The following is a 21,146-nucleotide window of genomic DNA, read 5'->3' on the forward strand; positions in this document are numbered from 1 at the left end:
CTGTAGAAGAAACTTTGCAATGATAAAATATCCAGTCTCACTCTGACGTTATTAGTATTCTGATTTTAATGTTCTTTCTCGCTGCACATCACGTGTTGAAGTTGTCATGGGAACAAGTAGGATGAAAAGTCTGCACAGATCTTTTTCTTTAAGAAAAGCATTTTTTTTTTTTTTTGCCAAAGGTCCATTTCACCTGTTTGGTCCTCTTTTGTGTGGCTTCCTGCAGCTGAAAGAAATCTGTTCAGACACCAAACCTGGGTGGCGGACCTGAGAGAAGGTCAGGGTAATGTCACCTTAAGCATTGTCGACTTGGGGTCAAACCTCTCGCCCTCCTCCGAGAGGACGCAAGTGGAAGAGTTGCGTATCAGGCTGCTCGGCTTTAAAGGTTAAAGGAGCCGCACTCAAGTCTGAACCATCTGCGCCGCGCTGCACTTGGACCACATTAGGGATTCTTTTAAACAGATGGTTTGAGAGCTGCATCGGAAGATGTCAGGACAAAATTTCTATCCCTGTAATTACTGTTCTGAGCCCACTATTCTTAATCTGCATTCTCTAAAAGTAGTTTTAAAAAACAGCCCCCCCACACACACAGAGACCATCTTTGTTTCCTCACTTAAGTCTCTCTCATCATCATCATTCCCAACACGCAGAGATTAATGGAAGCTGCTTTGTAAAATGACAGAAAAGTAATTGAGCAATTTATTGAACCGTCCTGCACTTTGACACTCTGTTTGGCCGTGTGGCTTGAACTGATGTGCGGATGTAGCAACAGCCGGAAACAAGTCTCCTAATATCGACCAAAGTATGACTGCTGAATTTCAAGCAGGGAGTTGTAGCTCACCTATAAGTCCCTTTGTCCCGTTTCACCTTGTAGCCTTCTTACCTATGCCGCTTCCTCCAATTGCAAGCACATTACAGAACCCGGCGTACGATTGCACGGACAGATGTGGAGGGGAAATTGCAAGTATCTGGCTTCGCAGATCACATTAAGATTTCATACCTTGTGTGTGGCGTCACGCAGCGTGGAAGGAAGACAAAGCAGCAACAAAGGAAGACGTGTTCCAGGATGGAATCTATGCTTTGCTGGGAAGAAAAAAAAATAGAAAGGCTTGCAGAACTTGTCATACCTGCCTAGATCAAACGCGGATCAGGACCAAATTATGCACCTCCCCTTGGATGCATGAGTCTGAATTTTTCCTCCACAGTCCAGTCAACCAAGCTCCTCAATTTTCTTCATCTTTAAGGGGAACAAAATCCTGCACGTGCTTACTTTTAATGAGCAAATATAATGCGTTCTTCCTTAAAAGCCCTGTAAAGTCAATTTCAAAATGTATTTCTAAATACATTACATTTTTAGAGGCATGCGGACCGGAGCTTCGGGCTGCCGTGGTCATTTGTCGTCGTGCTGAGAGATATATTCCAAACAGCAAAGGCTTTAAGCGGAAATATTTTCGCATGTGTAGGTGGAACAATTCTGCTAGATCCAGTACTTTGCATTTTTCTAGGTCACGTCAGTGGTATTTGACTGAAAGAGGAGAGATTTTGAAACCTTATTTAATAAGACTTGGTGATTTTTTTTTTTAAATCATTCAAATTTGGCAGGTTTGTTAACAACACTATTGCGGTATGACGTAAAAGCCATTTATTTTCCCTTTACAACTCTTAAACATGTCTCCATCTCATCGCAAGTTAACCCACTGGTAAATTAAGCACTGTGGTATGTCAGCAGATTCATACTTTTGACCATTTTTAATAGAGCGTTTATGAGGTTGAGATGCTAAACACACACCACACACACATTTGGTGGAACGATATTCATCAAATAAAGATGCGACGGTTTTATGTCTAATAAGCGGGTGGTGTGAAATATCATAATCCTTCTCGTCGTTAGCTCAGTGGGCAAGCTCATATTAATGCACAGTGCAGTACGTGTCCCAAATCATTTGTTTTATCGGTGAGAGTTCCACATGGGCTAATTCTCGCAGGAAATTAAATCAAGGAAAATAATGAAAAGCTGAAAAAACTTGCAGGGAAAAAAAATGTAAATTCCCCTCAAACAAATCAAATAGGACATTTGTTTCAATCATAGCTTGTTTTTTTTTTTCATTAAAAGTTTCAAACCATACGGGAGGACATTTATTTAATTAAACCATAGAAAATACACAAAACGTGGAATGCAATGTTAACACAGGATGTGTGCGGGGTGTCAAGATGGGACTTTTGACCTGAAACCTGAATAAGAGGATGGCACATATTTGTGAACAGCTTATCCCACTCCCCTAACCCCAACCTCTCCAAATGAAAGAGCATTAAAAAAAAGAAAAACAAGTGAAACATAAGAAAATAAGAGAAAATACTGAGAACTACAATGTTTGTATCATTGATTAGAGGGGCAAAGTAATTAAATGAAAGCAAGAGTGGCTGGGGGGTCATGAGGTGGGAGGGGGGTGTCAACTGTGTGAGATTTCCCCCCCCCCTCCCATCGCTATAAAAAGAGCTGAACGGTGCAGAAAGTCTTCCTTTTGTTCCCCCCCCCACAGAAAATCAAGTAACTGTTTTGTTTGTTGTTGTTGTTGCTGTCCGCAATGAACATTTTCTTTGAAATACACTTTCAGAGTTTCTTCGTTCACTTAAAAATGGTCTTCAGTCACAGACGCGTCAAGTTCCTGTTCTGTCTTTTGAGTAGTCTCTGTGAAAATATAGATTAGAACAGTCTTTTCTTCATGTCTGTCCACTGCAGCAGTAAACAAAGTGAGCCCGGAATCCAACAGAGCCTGTTGCGGGAGACGTATTTGTCCTTATGTGTGTATTTTCAAATGTGTTTTGAAGTAAATCTCTTCTGGAGTTCAGTGCCTTGATGTCTGTGCGTGGACATTGGAGGGCAATCACACTTCAGTCTGGAAGTCACCCTCAGATGAGTCCGGGGTATTTGCAGAAGACGAGTCCCAGTTCTTATTGTGAAGCTCCATGCGGTCTTTCTGCTCCCCCGGCATGATGGTCAGCTCGGGGGTCATGGTCTTAAAACTGTCCCACGAGCTTCTGTCCTCCGGGATCGACTTGTCCTGACGGTGGTGGGACAGAAAGAAAAACAAACGGAGCCATGTAAGGTAACGTGATAAATAAAGGGAAGCAAATGAAAACGAAGAATCTCTGGGGAGGGAATCGTGTCTGACTGAAGCCGCTTCTTGTTTTCATTGCAATTTAGGAGCGCTTTTATCTGCGCTGTTTCGAGAAGTGACAATGTTAAAAAGTAGTCTTGACAAGGAGGGAACAGAAGCATTTAGTTGATCAAACATTTTTTTCAGTTTTTTTGTACAAACCATCTGTTTAGTCACATTCATTTGGAAGAGAAAATGAAGCGGGCAGCTGTCCACCTGCCTTTGAGACTGAAGAAACCCAAAATCCCAATTATGTGAGCTAACAAATAGTTTTTGTAATGCAAATACAACCATGGCCTGAATTTGTAACCATAAACCTCTATACACTGAGAATAATCTATATATCTTATACTTGGAAATTATGGCAAAGAGTATTACAACTAAACTCGACTACACCTTTCTGTCACCATTATAGGGTGGGTCAATCCTTCATGAAGTAATCTGAATACTTGCATAAAGCCTACAGAATATGATGGCGAACGGGCTAACACCTTACTGCGGACATTTCTCGGAGAACATTCGTAACGTGTGAAGACAAAAGTGCTACCATGTACTGTAAGTGCACTCCATTTACCATTTGGATCATTGTGATCAACCCAATATTATTTAGTTTTATTTCCATTTGGTGGTTGCAGGAATCTGAAAGTTGTGAACCAAGAATTTTTTCACAATTAGTCGAGGTCAACACCAAAATTTCCTGAAGTTGATGAAAATGTTCACAATCTGAAATCGACGGTAGTCCGTGCACGTTAGTAGGATAACAGAGAGCAGATCCACGATATTCCTCAAAGCTGTTGGAGCTCACGAGTCTTAAAAACAGCGGGATGAAGAAGTGTCGTTAACAAGCATCACCCTCATCCTTCCACCATCAAGATATTGTCGTGTATCAACCGAGTGAGCAGCAAGCGTGCTTTGCCTCCCACTCCTAAAAATCAGTTCCACATCGCACGGGCTAATCAAGGCATGAAAGCCTGGAGGTTTTAGGTCTGTGATCTCTATATGTGGTCCTCAGATGTGCCCCCCCCCCACACACACACACGTGTGAAATGCATGTTGGGGGATTAACTATAGGCAGAATTAAAGGAGCCAATATGCAACAGATAAGGAACATTATTCAAATGTCACCGTTGTGCTTGGAACGATAATTATTCACAGATTCGTGCCGCAGAGACTTGGGGGACTAGTTGCTCAGATGGTTTTTCCTGGAACTTTATTAGACGACCAAATGAGATGGCGTACTTGTGATGGCAGACCATACGGCAGAATAGGTTTGGGGGTGTATTTATATGTTGACATCTCTCACAATTAGGAGGTGTTAACAGGATTTTCTAGTTATCATGCAAAGTCTTTTATGGAACATCTAAGAGCAAAGAGTGAGACTACATCCTTATCCTTAGAGTTTCTAAAACTATCTTTCATCCGATTACTTGTGCAGGTACATCCAGTCACCTGAGAGTAACAAACTCCAACTCACAGATCTGCAGTCACGAAGAAACCCCCTTCCCCCCCCCCCCCCCCCCACTACCCAAGCTGGTAGTACAACGATCATTGCCAGAGCTCTAGGGGGCAATATCCGCCTGATTATCATTCTTGCTGCGTCACATTCTGACAGTTGGCAAAATGAATACAAAAGGCATAATCTGGGAGGCAATTTGCATGGTAACTGCTGGCGAAGGAGCATTTTGTAATGCAGGAGTGTGCGTAATGCAGCAGTTAAGCCCCAACACTATCCCCAGGAGAGCGGGCTAACGCGATTGTGTTGCTTCTGCATGTCTATCCATTGCCTGTCGCCATCTACGACGGGCCTCTCTTCCTCCATGCCCAAAAGCGCCAGCTCATCCCATTTTTGTCCCCTCCCCCTCCCCCCACCCATATACATCTCTGCCAGAAATCCCTCTACTTACACTGGATGAGTTCTTTTCACCTCCAGCAGATGAAATGCTCCATCGCTTTTCCTTCTGTGGTGATGAAAAAGGGAGGAGGCATGCAAGGCAGAGCCGACCAGAGAGAAAGAGAGAGAGAGAGAGAGAGAGATTTGGACAGAGAGAGAGAGAGAGAGGAAAAACAAGATAGAGAGAAAAGGAGGAAATTAAAAAGTCACCGACAACTCTGCCAATAAATAAACATTGTTCTTGCCACTGGCAGGTGAACAGGTAGCTGTTGCTTATTGTTTCTCTCTTTCTCTTACTCGTTTTTTCCTCTCTCACACTGCCCATAGCTTAACTGCCCTCATCAGCATCCCAATGATAAATGCCTGATGACGTGTACAGAAAAGGTCAAGGACCTAAGGCACCGACTTGGACTCGTTGTACACGTTTAAAATGGTGTGGAAAAAGACACGAAGGCATGCACTGGCGGGGGGAAAGCAGTAGTTTAGAGAACCCATCAATTTAAGGTGAATCTCGAGGCAAAAACGTGGTTCCCAGTGTTTCTTATTATTTTAAAAATATACATTTTGTCAATGTTGTTTTTGAGTTCTCTGAGTTAAAGGTATGACAATTATTTAAGCAAATGCAGGATGTGAGTAACTGTGAGGGTGGGAAATTCAGTGCTGTGTCAAATTAGGTCTACGCTGTGGTCTGCACTAAACTAGTGCCATCATGATTTTGCGAAAATCTTAAGCAGATACAACTTTAATCGCTGCCAGCCTTCCCAGACAACATGGACATTTGACTTCTAAAGCCGTCAATGGCCGTGAACGTTTCAACAATTAATGCTTTTTACTCGGAAATGCATCTTAAGAAGAGCAAAAATGATTCATGGTTACAAAAAAAAACAACAAATACGTCCTGGCCGTCCTTGGACATGTTGTAGAGCAGATGCATGTAGAACATGACTAACTAACTCGGGTAACTTTGACAGAAGAATTGCGGTTAAAAGATTATAATACAATCACAAGACATTATATTCTGAGTTCTTCCTTCACATGTATAACTCGTACAAAATATGCATCATTTTCTTCAGGATTAACCTATAACTACTAACCCAAAACATGCCGGACATTAGTTGCTGTACATCTAGAGTAAATAATGATGGTTTGTCTGGGAAATGGCAGTGCTTGTCGAAACAACATAGAAAACGTATTTCCCAAGCTAATTAATTTCTTTGTCTTGAAAGATTTTTAGTCAAGTCAAAGAGCTATAACTATAATTAGATAATATAAATGATCAATTACTGTTAAAAGAGACTTTGAAATTTGTTTAAAATGTAAGTAGTCGTGTCGATTTATCTGAAATTATAATTTTGAAAGCAAATAAAATTGTTTGATTTAAAAAACATTTACCAACTTGCTGGCCACCAACATCTGCAAAGACTTTTCGTTTTGATCATCAGGATAAAAACATTTATGTTTCACTCTCATTAACATTCAAAGCAGCATTCTTAACTGAATAATTGATTCATAGGCGCTCAGTTTAAAAGAACTCCATGATTATAAAAAAACAAACAAAAAATATTGCACAGCAGGGGATTCATTCACAAATATTGAATCATACCATGACCATGTCACTCATTTTTATAATCTTCTTATGGAGCCCATTTTATACGAACCATATGGTGATTCTGTGCATAAACCATGCAAGGATTAATAATTCAATAACCAAAAAAATGAAGCAGAGCTAGCTAAACTAAAAGCACCAATTTCTAACAAACAAAATAAGTCATAAGTCAACAGCAAAAATATTTCGAATGACAAACTAGACTACAGAGCTAAAAGTGGCACAAAGCAAAGCAAATCTATTTGCAAAAAAGTGCTGAGAAAAAGGCTAAAATCTACAGTTAAGATGGAAAAAAAATGTAGTTTCTGGATGGAAGACGTCTGACATCCAGCACCTCTGAGATCCTCTCTTTTGGAGCGTGGAATGTTAATCGGGATTTGACTGGTAATTTGGGAGGACGGAAAGGGGTGTGATGGGTGAGTGGGTTAAACTTTACCTTTGTTGATTTGGATGCCCATGGATCTGCTGACTGTCTGGCTACACTCAAACTGAGACGTGACAATAAGCAACACAAAGAACCCCCGTCAGCCAACAAAGGACATGAAACGGGGGGGGGGGGGGGGGGAGCAAAAGAAAAATCAATAAAGTCAAAGTATAGCAAAGTAAAATACATATAAACTGTGAGGCCCACAGGAAAAAATAAAAACGGGAAACTGCATGACATGGGAGAAAAAAACACACACACACATAAAGCAAAGCAGACTGAGTGGATACCAGAAATATATTTTTAAGGTCTCCTTTTGGTGAATTTCTACATTTGTCAGCAATGGTAATGGCAATCTTTAGCGTCATTTGCCCTTTCGTCGCAAAATAAATAAAAAACGGTTTCTGCAAGTAACAAGGCCCTTCAAAGAAGCCAAATTAGGGGAATGTAGGGCGAATAAATTCCATTAGTACAACACATTGCAAACAAACGAGCAATCAGACGCATGCTGTCTGGGGCCGTAATGAGAAGCGATGTCATCCGCAGCCAGCGCCGCCACACTGAAAACACTCCCTTCAATTGTGAATCAGCCTTTTACGCCTCTCTTTAATTGGCGCAAAGACACTAACTAAGTAAGGCAAAAGTGCATTATGTCACTTGGTGCATGAGGTCACTGTTCAGCTTGCTACATTTCAAAGCCACCGGTGCGCAAAGTATGGCCACAATTTGCTCTGTTTTCATGGGAAATTTGCATGCAGGGACGCAGACTGTTGTGTAAAAAAAACTCAATGCCGAGGAGAGGGAGGAGGTGGAGGATGAGGGTATTAATTAGAAAGAAGCTGAGGGAGGAATAATTAATCAATTAAGGCATCAAGAGTTCACTAGGGAGAAATGAGGGACACACTGAGATAAATAATGTCAAGCTGTGAGGACAAACAGAGGTGAAATAGTTCCGGAAAGAAAAAAAATGGGAAAACAAGGAGAGAGAATTGCTCAAATGCTGGAATTTGAAAGGGCTTCTTGTTTAACTACAGCAAACTGATTTGCAAGACCAACAGGGTTTCCACCTTCACTCAGTCGGAAAAAAAATAACATTTATTTTTCATTTCAAATGATCCATCTTCACATTAAAGAGTGATACCCAAAGCACACACATTACCTTAGCTAAATGTCCCTCCATTTGCCAAAAACCATCAATTAAAGATGCTTCGGTTAAGTATAGATTCGTAAAACTATCACCCCGAGTCTGACCTCTTCTTTTTTTTATGATGCAGCCTAATGGAAGAATCCTTTTAAGATGTAGAGTACGCCACAATAAACGTCCGTATCAAAGGGTGTCTCTGCATTGGGGATTCCATGTCACATCATATATGTAGCAAGAGAGAACAAGTTTTCGCTTGTCTCAGCCGCTATCAATCTGCATGCCGCACGGACCCGCTGCGTCTATCTGCAAAGGGACGCCAAGCGCACCTCATTTAATCAAGAACACAGCGGGCGACGGGAGGGAAATACTTTATGCACCTTTTGAGAGTCACAAAGTGCCTCAGCCCTCCCATTATGCGCAGCAAACGCTCGCTTTGTTCCACTTCACGTGCGCACACGCGCAGATTCAAACCTATGCAGGTAACCCATGCAAATAGTTGTCATGGCCCTCTGAACGCAGCAGGGACTAAGATCTAGCCCTCAGGTTTGGACTTGGACTTCCGATACGAGTGCCCATACATTCCACGCTGCGCATATACTGCATCTCTGAACCTGTGCTTTCTCTACTATGGATCACAGGTAAAATGCTATCTGAATCGTTCCTTGCCATACACCCACGCCGCCATCCAAGCATCTACTGCTAATAAGAAAACAAAGAAAAACGTGATTTGTTCTATGATTGTTTACATTGTACTATGCTCATTTGAATGTATGTGTGTATGAAATGAGATCTGCTGATTTTTCGACTAATCAAATAGATTAGCACAACTCTAAAATTAATGAGCATTTCATATTGTTCAGGGTTCTGAATTCATACTGTGTAGCCCGTTCTTATAGTTAATCCATCCATCGATTTTCTTTGCCGCTTATCTTTACGAGGGTCGCGGGGAGTGCTGGAGCCTATCCCAGCTGTCAACGGGCATGAGGCAGTGTACACCCTGAACTGGTTGCCAGCCAATCGCAGGGCACATACAGACAAACAGCCGTGCTCACAATCACACCTACGGGCATTTTAGTGTGTGCAATTAATATTGCATGTTTATGGAATGTGGGGAAACCGGAGGAAACCCACGCAGGCGCGGGGAGAACATGCAAACTCCACACAGGCGGGTCCGGGATTGAACCCGGGACCTCAGAACTAGCTTTACCAGCTGATCCACTGTTCCGCCCTCTTATAGTTAATGATTCAGGTAATTCCCATTATTGGAACAATCCTTTCATTTTTTTCAACTTTTGCAACATTAAAAATACTGACAAAATAAAAATTTTATATTTATGGTAAATATATATAGTTTTAATGGTTTTATGGTAATTCATGTATTTTTCAATTATTTCATAAACCTATAATATACACTAAGAAGTCAAGCCATCAACCGCTTAACAGAGAAGCCTGTGATTGATTTTCATCATTGGGGGTTAATGGGGAGCCTTTTTTTACAGATTCTTTCCATTTGCGTTAATTGAGCGGAACGGGGAGTTATTACTTCCCGGCCCTTAGCTATCAATTTGGTAAATATTATCATGACAAACTACCTACCAAAAAAGAAACAGCACGGCAGAATCAATGTAAGTGCGTGAAGAGTTGCACCGGCAAGATAAGGAAAGACAAGGATGGCAGAAATGGAGAAATTGGAAATCTGCGACGCTATTTCTAATGCCCCAGTCTACTCTAAGCCCAGTGCACTTAGTCGGAAAATTGGATAAGATGGGGAAGTAGAAAAATGTGTCCAGATCTTGATTTTTCCCCTGTTGGACATTTTCTGGTATCCACTCATCTCCTCAACAAAGTCAGCACGGGGATCCAACCTTACCAGAGAGGTAAAATGGATCAAGCCTTCTTAACCCCATAAGCCTTTGTGATATTTCAGAGAGGCTCATCAGCACCCTTACGCACCGCACGGTGTTTAGCCCTGTTTCGTCCCAATGGCCTAGTTTATGGCGAGAATATAATGGTTTATGAGGTGATTGTAAATCTGTTTAGATGGCTCATTGTCTTTAGGATTTATTCCCAAGTTATAGTGGTTAGGGGGTTTTAATTCAGGCTTGGGAAGAGAGGCGACGGCTTCATAGTTAAGCACTCCACATAGGACGATGCCACAGCAATACAAGCACAAAACAAAGGGGAAGTGGACAGCAAAAATATATCCTTGCATTATTCTCGAAAGGTAACTGCCGTCCAGCATCCGATCACAATTGAAAAGTAAAACCAAATGAAATGCTTGTACAGAAGCGGGTACAGGAAGCTGAACAAATCGTCAGGAGACCTAAACACACAAGGCCACGACGCTACGACACGCACACAACTGTCACGCAACACACGACTGCAAAGGCATACTGAACATGTCGACAGCGCTTTACAATAAGCAACAAGTCACAGGCAAGTATACAGATAAAGTTTGACACTGCGTGTTGCTGCAATGATCATAAACTGATTGAAATGGGAGGATTTGTGTTGTCACATGTAGACGTTGACTCTTGATGATCGCCAAGCACAACATTTCAGATTCCACCTGTGCTGCACTAACAATGACAGATTAGAATTTGGAGTTGGTTTTTTTGTTGTTGTTTTTGAACAAAAGGGGGCATTACTGAACATAAAAGATCAGTCATTGATTTATTTGTTTTAGGTGAGTACTGTTAGCATCAATTTAACTCACTTGTAGGAAGGCTAAAACTGTAGTTCCATGTTACAAATTCTGCATGTTAATGCTCTGCCATATCAGTCTTCTTTCCACCAAGCGTTAGAGTTCGGTTCATACTGCTGGAAACTTTACTTTACTAGTCTGGCTTCTCTTAGCACTACCGCTGTGTTGCTATAGTGGCTATAGACGCATCAGCCATATCAACAGTTTCACGTCATACCATCGCAGCCAAGTGAAGATCACAGTGTTACCTTCTGATGAATTCAGTAAGGTACGTTGCACCCGCAACTGTTGATCTGTCATCGGAATGCAGTGTGATTGGAGTCCTTTTTTAAAAAAAATCCCAATACTGCACTTTGGATCCTATCTGCGGCCATACGGACGATTGGCTATGGGAGCATCACACAAAGTGTGTACCCTCACAGACTAATGTGAACTCTAACGTAACCTGGTGAAAATGAGACCACTATTACTTTTCGACACAGACAGTAGCAAACTCATGAGATGGAGACGTATGAACTGTTCACGATCCAGTAGGACGACTTTAGAGTGACCTAGAAGGGCTCTACTGCACAAAGTTTACGCTGGATTTTCGCATTCCTTACGTTGACTCTCTTTGTAAACCAGAGAAGCTCTCCGCACGAGCGTTGGTTCTGTGTTGTGTCTTGGCGGTGGGGGTGGGGGGACCTGTTTTAGAGAAGGTTAAAGGGCGTTTAGGTCTTGGTAACAGTACTGTTTGGAGACTTTTGAGAAAGTCTGAGAGTATCCTGCAAAGAGTCAGGAAAGTTACTTTGCGTTTGAGGTCACTAGCTACAATGAATCATGGGGATGGAGAGAGTGGGAGAGCAGAAAAGAGAGACCACCAGCTTTAAGGGATCTTGAACAGACAAGGGAGCCCTCTGACAATAACGATATGTTCCAACTTGTGCTTGATGTTTTCAAAAGCAACACGTTACCTTGACATGCAATACAATTAAGCAACTAACAAAATTGCAGCGCTCACGTAGCGGATGCTAAGATCATTGGCGCTACCTGTCACAATGGCAAAGGAAAGAGCTTATTAAAGTTAATATGAAATTATTAATTCATTACTCATGCTGTAATTGTCTCTTAAATGGAGGTGACACCGGGCTCCCGGGGGAAAAAAAAACAACAACAAACAAAAAGGAAGGGGATGATACAGATGCACAAATCCCGACAAGACCCCCCCTCCCACACACACACACACACACCACACACACACACACACACACACACACACACACATGCACCTCATCTCCATAATTACTGTATAGTCAGCATGTCCGTGTCTGGGGGTGACTCTCAAAGTGAATTGTTGACAACAGCACAGATAAATTGAAGCTGGGTCCTGTCAGAGGCCTGACGGTGATAGCATTAGCTGTGTAATTATTCACAGTTAAGTGAACTGCCCACTTTCTTTTAATATAATGGATTACGATGGGTAGGCCATGCCATCTGTGTAGTAAACCACACTTTCATTTCATGATTCATACGGCGTCACCAATCCGGGGGTAATATGCACACCAATTTGTCTCCAACTGGTTCGAAATGGACTGCTAACCCCGATTACGAGAATAGTATATAAAGAAAAGAATATGCCCTTACTCTGACAATGTAAGTGCTTTGAAATTGTTGGTACATTGAAGGAATTTCAGCGATTTTAAGATGCTTCTGATGTCCAATGTCCTTACCGCTTATCCTCACCCGCCAAACGCATGGGCACATTTTGACAAACAACCATTCACACTGACATTCACACCATGACACATTTTTACATCTGCAATGAACCCACCGGGCATGTTTTTGGAATATGGGAGGAAACCATCATCCCAAAAACAAGCCACCTCTTAATACTGTATATGGCTCTTGCCGTTGTCATTTTTCTTGTCCTTCATTAAATATTTTCATGGCAATACAGGTAGCTGGCCAGAACTAATGCTACTTTTGATCAAGATATTGACAAAATTCCAGAGCATGACAACAGTCAGGGCATTTCCTGGTGCGAGTTTCCAAGAATGGGTGTGGGTGTATGGCATGGACAATATGAGATATGTCAGCCTTCATTCCTCCACTGGTGATTTAAAATGGATGTGAAGCAGCGTGGTGCCAACGCCCGGGGAAAGCACACCTATCGAGGCTGCTGAGTCTCCACGGCTGTGCCCTCCGCAGATGAGAGGAGTGCGAGTGTGTGTTTAAACCTTAATGAAACTGTCCCTCTGAAGGTTAGCACAGAGTGAGCTGGGACTGGCTTTCATCTGATGCTAATGGTCTTTTAATGAGTCAAAGACGCCTCAGTATTATGCGCTCATAGGCGCCCATCCGAGATCCCCCCCCTCTGCACACACACTAACAGGCTTTGTCACACAACGTAGACTGTAACTATGGATTCTACTACAGACATTAACTAATTGGACACATAGACAAAGCACCTTTGGTAAAGGCAAACGTGTTGGTCTTCACTAGCAGTGCATTTTGTGAAAAGCTAATGAACTTGCCAGGGGGCATGGCGTTTCAGAGTTGACTAATTATCTGGGCATGCTCTGATCCCCTGTTAAACAACAACTAGAATGTAGTGTTTTGACCATTATTTATCACTAGGATTAATGGATTACATTGGATGCAAAGTCATGCACCATATTGAATTACCATTCCGGGATGGAATTGTTTGCTTTGCAGTGTCAGGGCGCTCGGTGTTTAGGTTGTGACAAGGTGCAGGGGTTGGCGGTCAAGTTAAATTGGCGCAGGGAGTTCTGGCACCCTACATTTGACGCAGTTACGCTTACCTTGAATGCGGACATGGCCGGGTCCCTGCTATACCTGTCTATGGTGTGGAACTTGGAGGAGTGGTTGAGCTCATGGTACAGCTCAGAGTGTCTTTTGCGAGTGTGCATCACTTTCTGGAAGGGAAGAAAGGAAGGGGACACCAAAAATGAACCAAAGAGAAAACAAAAATAATCCGAAGGGTGGGGGGGAGTGCCGTGGGCGGGAATATGGGGCAGCTGTGGGGGAGGGAGTGGGTACAAGGCGGAGGGGACTGCAGTGATGCTGGTCATAAAAGGGATTATAGATGGCTGATAATTTGCTGGTTGATGCTTTTATCTATTTCTACACTCTTTTTTAGAGTTTGGCAATTGGGTGAGGGGATTTTAAGCAATGACATTAGTGTATGCTGTCTTCATAGCATTGGTGTCCATAACTGTCAGTTGGCTATTAATTTTGTAATCATATCAATAAAGTAGGATGACTATGAGTCAGAGTCCCTGATATTTCTCTGAGTATAGAAAAGAAAGTGTTATGCTTGATATATAGAATCAAACAAATAATTCGTGACCTAGGTCATGCAACAGCCAGTTGTGAATACATTAAATTGCCAGAAAGGTAACAGTTAGTACTGTCCCACTAGTCATACATATGCTATAACATTGTTTACTACAAATAAGGTCAAAGGTGAATGTCCAGTCTTTAAAATGATCGGAATAGAATTAAAAACCCTCACATAATGGAAGGTAATTCATCATTTTAGGCTTCTTTTGGATAGAAATGAAAAGACTGGAAATTCACAGGAAACTCAGGTCATTCTATTCAGACCATGACTAACACACGGACACAAACAGCCAAATTATGCTGTTCCAACAAAAAAAGTACCAGCCAGTCAACCAAACGCAGTGACCCAAAATTCAACTCCTAGTAATTATCCAGACACATGGAACACTCTGCTGTTTCTTTAACCAGAACCCCCACAGCTACATTGCAGCATAATCTCTCTTAATTGTACAAGACAGTGGGCTGTGTTACCCATCATGTTATCATTTGTCACCACATTAATTTTTCGAGACAAAAAATACGGGCATTTGTTGGAGAAACAGCATACTATGAAAGCCACTTCCGAAACCGTTAATTGCACTTCATGCAGGGGAGGGGTTAAGCGATGCTCCTATGCTGTATGTGCACTATTCAAGTCCTGGCGGAAGCACAAAATAAAAAGAAAAAATAGCAAAGACAGGCAAATGAAAGGTTATGATGTCCAAGAGCTTACCTCAAAGTCCAGCTCAGAGTATCGTACTCTTTTCCTCTGGAAGAGGAGGGGGGCCGAGAGGAGAGAAGAAATCATCAATGTCCACCCCTCCGTTTTTTATTGATATATACCGCTGACCCTTGCCTTGGGGTTGTTTAGTTAAAAAGAGCAGCGCCAATATGCTTTGCTTTTCCAACGTGAGACAAATATTCTTTGATCCACAAGAAAAATGAGCTAATTACTCCATCTATTTCAACATAATATGATTAGTGAAGTCTAATAACCCAGAATTAGTGTGCAGAATGACATTTTACTCAGTTTACACAGCCTCAATTGCAACTACATAATCTCCACCATGAATCATTCTTTTGAGAAATTGCCACACAACTTAAAGGGAACAAAAGTACGCTTGAGTAGACATACAAGAAATATTTTTAATCTTAAAATCGTGTTTAAACTTCTTCACTACCCTCGCCGGGAGATTCTGCAAACACTGCATAGCGAGTGGCACACAAGCCTCCCATTTACAGCTCCAGATGTTTCCAACTCATCTGGCCATGACATTGAGTGCACCGTGTTCCATCTCCCACTCAGAGCATGTGTCGTCCTGCCAAATTTGCATTTGGCACGGAGTGGAGCTTCTCCCCACTGTGAGTTAAAAGCTGTGTTTGCTCTGCAAAAGGGTCAGGTTGCTGTTCGAACGCAAACGCGGCCAAGTTTTTTTTTTTTGTTTCAAAGGTAAAGACATTAAAACAGTTTTGAAGAGTGAATCACATCAGAAGTCTCGACTTTCTCTGTCCCTTAGCCTTAGCTTTCAACAAGAATCAGCTAAATCAGCTCACTTAGCAACATGGCAATCATGCAATGTGCAGTGAAATGCTTGTTTAGGTGCAACATGGCCTTAACAGAACTGAGTTGACAATTTCAAGAAAAATTCAGCACAACACCCATCTTAATTTTCTTGGAAAGTATTATGGAGGGATGTAAAGTTATTGTGCTTTCTTGTCAAAACAATTAATAGTCTATAGCACTTATCCCCACTCAAGATATGTTGTGCGCTTGTTTTTGTTCCAAAGAATATTCAATTCATTTGAGAATAAGAAACGAGGCACCATAGAAATCGGGTAGTTGGAGAGCAATGTTGTGCGCTCATACAGTTGCTCAGGTAGGGGGCAGCGGATGAGTTGGGTGCATGATCATGTGACCATGGGAAATGAAATGCAGCAGCTTCCTCAGGGCTCAACTGGCTTGCTGAGCAAAATGAACCAATTCGCTTTTAGTGCGTTTTCAAATTGGTAAAAATCAACAATCAACAGCAAAATGAACTTTGCAATGTAGCGCTGGTATTACACAATTATACACGTCACGATCACTCAATCCCTGTTTTTGTTTTGGTTTGATTAGATTAATTTTTGCTTCGTATGTTTTCCCCGTGTACCCTTGTTGATATCTTGCCTTGCTCATTAGGTTTTCGTTTCCACCTGTTCTTTTCAGCCTTGTCCCTTCTGTCTACCAATCGGCTTCCTCCAGCCACTCATGCGTCGTTCAGGTGTGCCTCATTGTCACGTTGGTTTGCTTGGATTTCGTTTATATTCTTGTCTGTCATCAGAGTCGGTGTTTCCTTATCCCGTCATGTCATGTCATGCCTCCATGTCTTATTTTGAATTGAACCTTTTGGACTTGGTTAATTTTGATTCCTTAATCCTTATTTGCTTTTTTTTTTTTGGTTGTTTTGAAATTAAGTACATTGTTGAGACTCCTCCTCCTCTGCCTTGGCTCCCTAATTCCCTGGAACTGGGTCCTCCATGCTTTGCCTTTGCTCCAACACTGGAAAAATCCTACTGCGACATTATGACCATACTTCCACGTTTATATTGCATTGGTGTCACCCCGTGATCGTGTAATTAATTTCAAGAGACGTCTTCCTCTCAACATTTACGAAGGGTAAAATCACAGTAAAATTATGGCAGAATTTCTATTTTCCTGCCAGTTGAGAACTTGGGACTCTATTGTGTATGAATAACTCATCGTTATCGTCATCAACCCTGAATGAAGCCTCTCAACTGATGGGGGAAAAGTGTCCTTTTCATCATTTTAATCAACCTCATGAGTCAAAATTATCTCTGTGTGTCACCACTGGTGTAAATCCTGCTTGCAGGGTTTTCTCAGAATCTGACTCATTGACTCTCTGGTCCACACAAACATGCTCATCAAAGGAAACTCATCATTTCAGTAAATATACTGTTGATGAGAGAATGACGATGTTTATACACTGCAATACACTCTAAGAGTTGAAAGTAGTGTTGAAAGGTGTAAACAGTGCTTTCTTTCATAGTCGAAAATCAAAATCACACAAGTGTGAAATTCAAAATTTTCCACCATTTCCTTTAGTTACTACATTCTTGGTACTATGGTCTGTACTTACCTTGGCCATTGGCTAAATGTACTGTAAATGATCATCAGATGCAAAAAAAAATCTGCACATTATCTGATGGTATTCCCATCATTTTCCTTTTTATCTTATCATTCCAAAATGGCCACTGTTACGACCTACAACTTGATAACCTCCATTCACAAATCGTGCCATAAAGGAAAGACGGTTAAGAACCTGCCGCTCCACTGGGAGCCTTTGTTTTACCTCTCCAAACTGTACCCACCTCGAGGGATCCCGCTGAGTGGCTAGCATTGGCATTGTTACTGCCCAGGTTGCGTGGCAGGGTTCTGGTTCTCTCCATCGTGGTTCCCCCAGTCAGAATTTGTCTGACGGACGGCCTCTGGCCTGGCTTCAGCTGGAGCGAATGCCCATGAGTATGCATGTGGCCTCCGTGGGAGCGTACAAGACCACCCGGAGCCATCACGTGGCCGTGTCCGTGGGGCATCGTTTTGATTGTCCCGTAGGAGCGGTTCAGGTTCATGTTGATGTTCATGTCGGCCACACTGGACGGCACAAAGTCCGCCGGGTAGGCCTCGCTCTCAGCAGGATGGAGGGTCAAGGGAGATGGGGGAGGAGGAAAGGGGGGGTCCTCCACGGCGATGTTGAGAGGCTTGTCTTCGCCTCCCAGTCCCAGGCCTCCTCCTTGGGAGGACGGCATTGGAGGTTTGATGCTGACTGTCCGTCGAGGTAAGACCATGTAGTCCCCCTCTCCTCCGCTGCCTCCTCCGCCGCCACTCCCCCCACTTCCAGCACTTCCATCCTGGGAGGTGTTGGAGGAGCCGGGCGGTCTCGCCCACCCCAGGCCACTCTCGGTGCACAAGTAGATTGGCGCGCCGCAGCGCTGCTGCGCCTGTTGTCTCTGCTGATCGACATTCATCTCCTTCTTCAGTGGTGTCTCGCTCAGCTCATTGAGCCCTCCAAGTGGTGGAACCTTGTGGAAGTGTAGTTAGACAAACATTGTTTTAAATTCAACACCAGCTATAGCTAGAGTTCATACTTCATCACGTATTAATGCTGCTAGACTTTCCAAAGTGAGAAACAAACTTTCCATTTCATGTTTTGACTTGATTTGACTACTGATAGTTTTACAGCCTCGATGGATATCTTCTTAAGTAATTTTGAGCATTTCTGAAACTTATCTGATGGCACAGCTTTCCACTTTCCGCCACAAGAAAAGTTATTTCTTATGGAAAGTAAGAAGAGTATCTCAGATGACAGTCTTTACAGTATTCCCAAAGGATGGAAAAAAAACGTGTCAAATGTTTTTCTGCACTGGCTTTAATGTTGAGTATAAGAAGAACGTTAACATTTTAAGATATAATTCCAGTACCTGCACGATAAGGTTGGGAGGGGGGATGTTCCCAGGAAGGGAGCTGAAGTTGACCCCAACTCCCCCGTCCTGATGAACAGCAAGTTTGGGGTCATCGTCGTCATCCAGGGATATCCGGGACAAGGTACCAGTGATGGTGGCTGGGTTACAGGTGTTCACTTCCTTGAAAATGACTGAAGGGACATGATGTACAAATGGTTCCCATTGGGAGAGCAAGGGGCAGAGGGCGGAGGAGAATTGGGGATGAAGCATTAGGTTGTCATAAGACGAGGAGTGGGTGCAAAAGGAGGAGGCCGTGGGCAAGGAGAATTTAGGGAAGAAGTGGAATGAAACGATCATAAAGCGTGGTTTAGAACAGTAAGGAGCGATGCAAGTGACGAAAAATTGGTGACTGCAGCTTTGAGTAATTTGAGCTACAATTAGAGTTGCCATGAAAAACAACAGATAAATCACAGCAATATCATACTTCTTGTGCATGTTGGTCTAATATGGCTCACACTAAAATGAGTTTTGTCTTTTTGACCTTAAGTCTTGTTCCAGCTCCAAATTGGCTAGCGAGCCAAGCTTTTTAATAGCTCAGAGAATGACCATCAGTGCAAAATGCTCTGTCCTCGAATTGAAATAGAGCCAAATTCCCTTATAATCCTGTGGTCTCTGATTACTCTGACGTATCAGCGGACGTCTACTGATGGTGCGCTCTTTCGTCTATTTACTGCAATGCTGCAAATCAGACAAAACATCAACTAACAGGTCGTGGTAAGTTGTCATGCATATTATGTAGGACAAAGAGAAAAAGTCTTTTTTCCTCCTCTAAATCTAAGACATGCTGATGATAGATGTGTAGGCTATGTCCACACAAACAGGTATTTAAAAAAAATTCCCGTTTGCCAGAAAAAAAATTTCTATTGCAATCCAAAAAAAAAGAACACGTATTAGAAGGCCGTCAACACAGAGCACTGAAAGAAAAATATTTTGTTATTACCTGTATTTGTGTGGCTATCGCCCACCTTCAAATTGTATCATTCCTCACATAAAAGGCCAAAGAACTCATGCTAGACACCATGCTCATTAACCACCTGGCCCCAAACTCCAAGAACTAGATTTAAGGGTACAGTGTATGTAGCACAGCACGTTTCTTGTTAAAAAACAAACAAAAAAAGCATCACATGAAATGATACTGCTCAAAGTGGATTCAACTACACTAAACCGTCTTTGCATCCTAACTTTGATACTTTGAGAGAACAATATAGCTAGCTTTGAAAGGATTCAACAGTGAAGGTCGCGGGAAACAACTCCTCTAAGAGTTAATTAAAGTCTGCGGTTGGGGACCAGGTAGGGTTTGTTATGGTGGGCAACTTACATGGGTGTCCTCTCTCTGCAAGGGCGTAGGAGGAGGGGAGAGTTACTCTGTGTTAATGTTTCAAATGTACAAATGTATACATCCGAAAACATCCTGGCACACGCACACACACTCATGCACACGCACGCTCATGACAAGTGTGAACCAACCAGTCCTTAATACAGAGGAGTATTGTCTTCATGCGCAATTAAACTGTCACATTAAAACTCACACTTTCTGAACACACGCACACACTGCGCAGAATGAGCGTGATTGATAAGCAAGAGTAATTTCTTCATAGCAGTCGCAGTGCATAAATCCGCCATTTCATCACCGTGTATGGAAAAACTAAAACAGCTTACGGCTCATTTGCCTGTCTGCAGTACTAATTGTGTTGAACACAATGGGAAAATGAGGAGAACTCACCTGTTTGGCATGCCAAGTCCACGTCCTTCTCAAAATCGGTCTGAGAAGGGGAGGCAATTTATGTAGAGGGAGAGAGGAAAAAACAGTGACTGGGTACAATGCGCACATTAACATTAGGAGGAGCTCGTGTCAGATGATTGATGAGGATCTCAAGGACCTGCCACCCCTGCCCCGCAATGCATCCATTTAAGGGGTTATGATTGGCTGCCACGCTGACGCAACCAGTAACCTTCATATTGATTAGTCCAGCTTTCAGTGATCAGTCACGCTTGTTTTGACTGGGTGACTTATTTTTGCAGTGAAGTGGAGAACAAAAGATACTTTAAATAGTTATTCTGTATACATGTCACGTACAGTGTATAGGGTATGCGTACTGTATTTTACTTAGCTGTATGTGGTACGTAACTCCCTCTCACCAAACAAGTGACACTGCAGTTCTCTACAATAGCTAAACATAACTAAGAGAGCATATCAAGTTAAGAAACCTAGAACCACAAATTGACTTAACAACCACAAAATTAGGTAAACATTCACAGTCAAATGAAACCTTATATCAATGTCAAAAAATCTGCTTTTACAAAGATATTGCTCTGTTTCAATTGGCTCTGCCTAAAAGAGAAAACGTAGGAAAAATAATACCTTTCATGGTGTAATGCA

The 21,146-nt window shown here is 42.3% G+C and overlaps 1 protein-coding gene across 36 annotated transcripts in view; it reads right to left on the reverse strand.

Annotated features, from left to right (window-relative positions):
- Positions 1-2,123: 2,123 nt before the first annotated feature.
- Positions 2,124-21,146, reverse strand: part of adgrb2 (adhesion G protein-coupled receptor B2) — a 296,094-nt gene continuing 277,071 nt past the window's right edge. For 26 of the 36 annotated variants that reach the window (XM_061816759.1, XM_061816839.1, XM_061816819.1 and 23 more), the window contains 8 exons: positions 20,490-20,529; positions 20,085-20,099; positions 18,725-18,897; positions 17,618-18,325; positions 14,982-15,017; positions 13,729-13,842; positions 5,063-5,116; positions 2,124-3,062 (listed from right to left, as the gene is read on the reverse strand). In XM_061816759.1, coding sequence (XP_061672743.1) covers positions 2,886-3,062; positions 5,063-5,116; positions 13,729-13,842; positions 14,982-15,017; positions 17,618-18,325; positions 18,725-18,897; positions 20,085-20,099; positions 20,490-20,529 — 1,317 coding nt within the window. In that variant the 3' untranslated portion in view covers positions 2,124-2,885. Of the gene's footprint in view, positions 3,063-5,062; positions 5,117-7,091; positions 7,144-13,728; positions 13,843-14,981; positions 15,018-17,617; positions 18,326-18,724; positions 18,898-20,084; positions 20,100-20,489; positions 20,530-21,146 lie in introns of all 36 variants that reach the window. The other 10 variants (XM_061816926.1, XM_061816739.1, XM_061816944.1 and 7 more) reach the window with 9 other exon arrangements.

The sequence above is a fragment of the Syngnathoides biaculeatus genome, chromosome 1, assembly GCF_019802595.1.
Source record: "Syngnathoides biaculeatus isolate LvHL_M chromosome 1, ASM1980259v1, whole genome shotgun sequence".
In the NCBI taxonomy this organism is placed as follows: domain Eukaryota; kingdom Metazoa; phylum Chordata; class Actinopteri; order Syngnathiformes; family Syngnathidae; genus Syngnathoides; species Syngnathoides biaculeatus.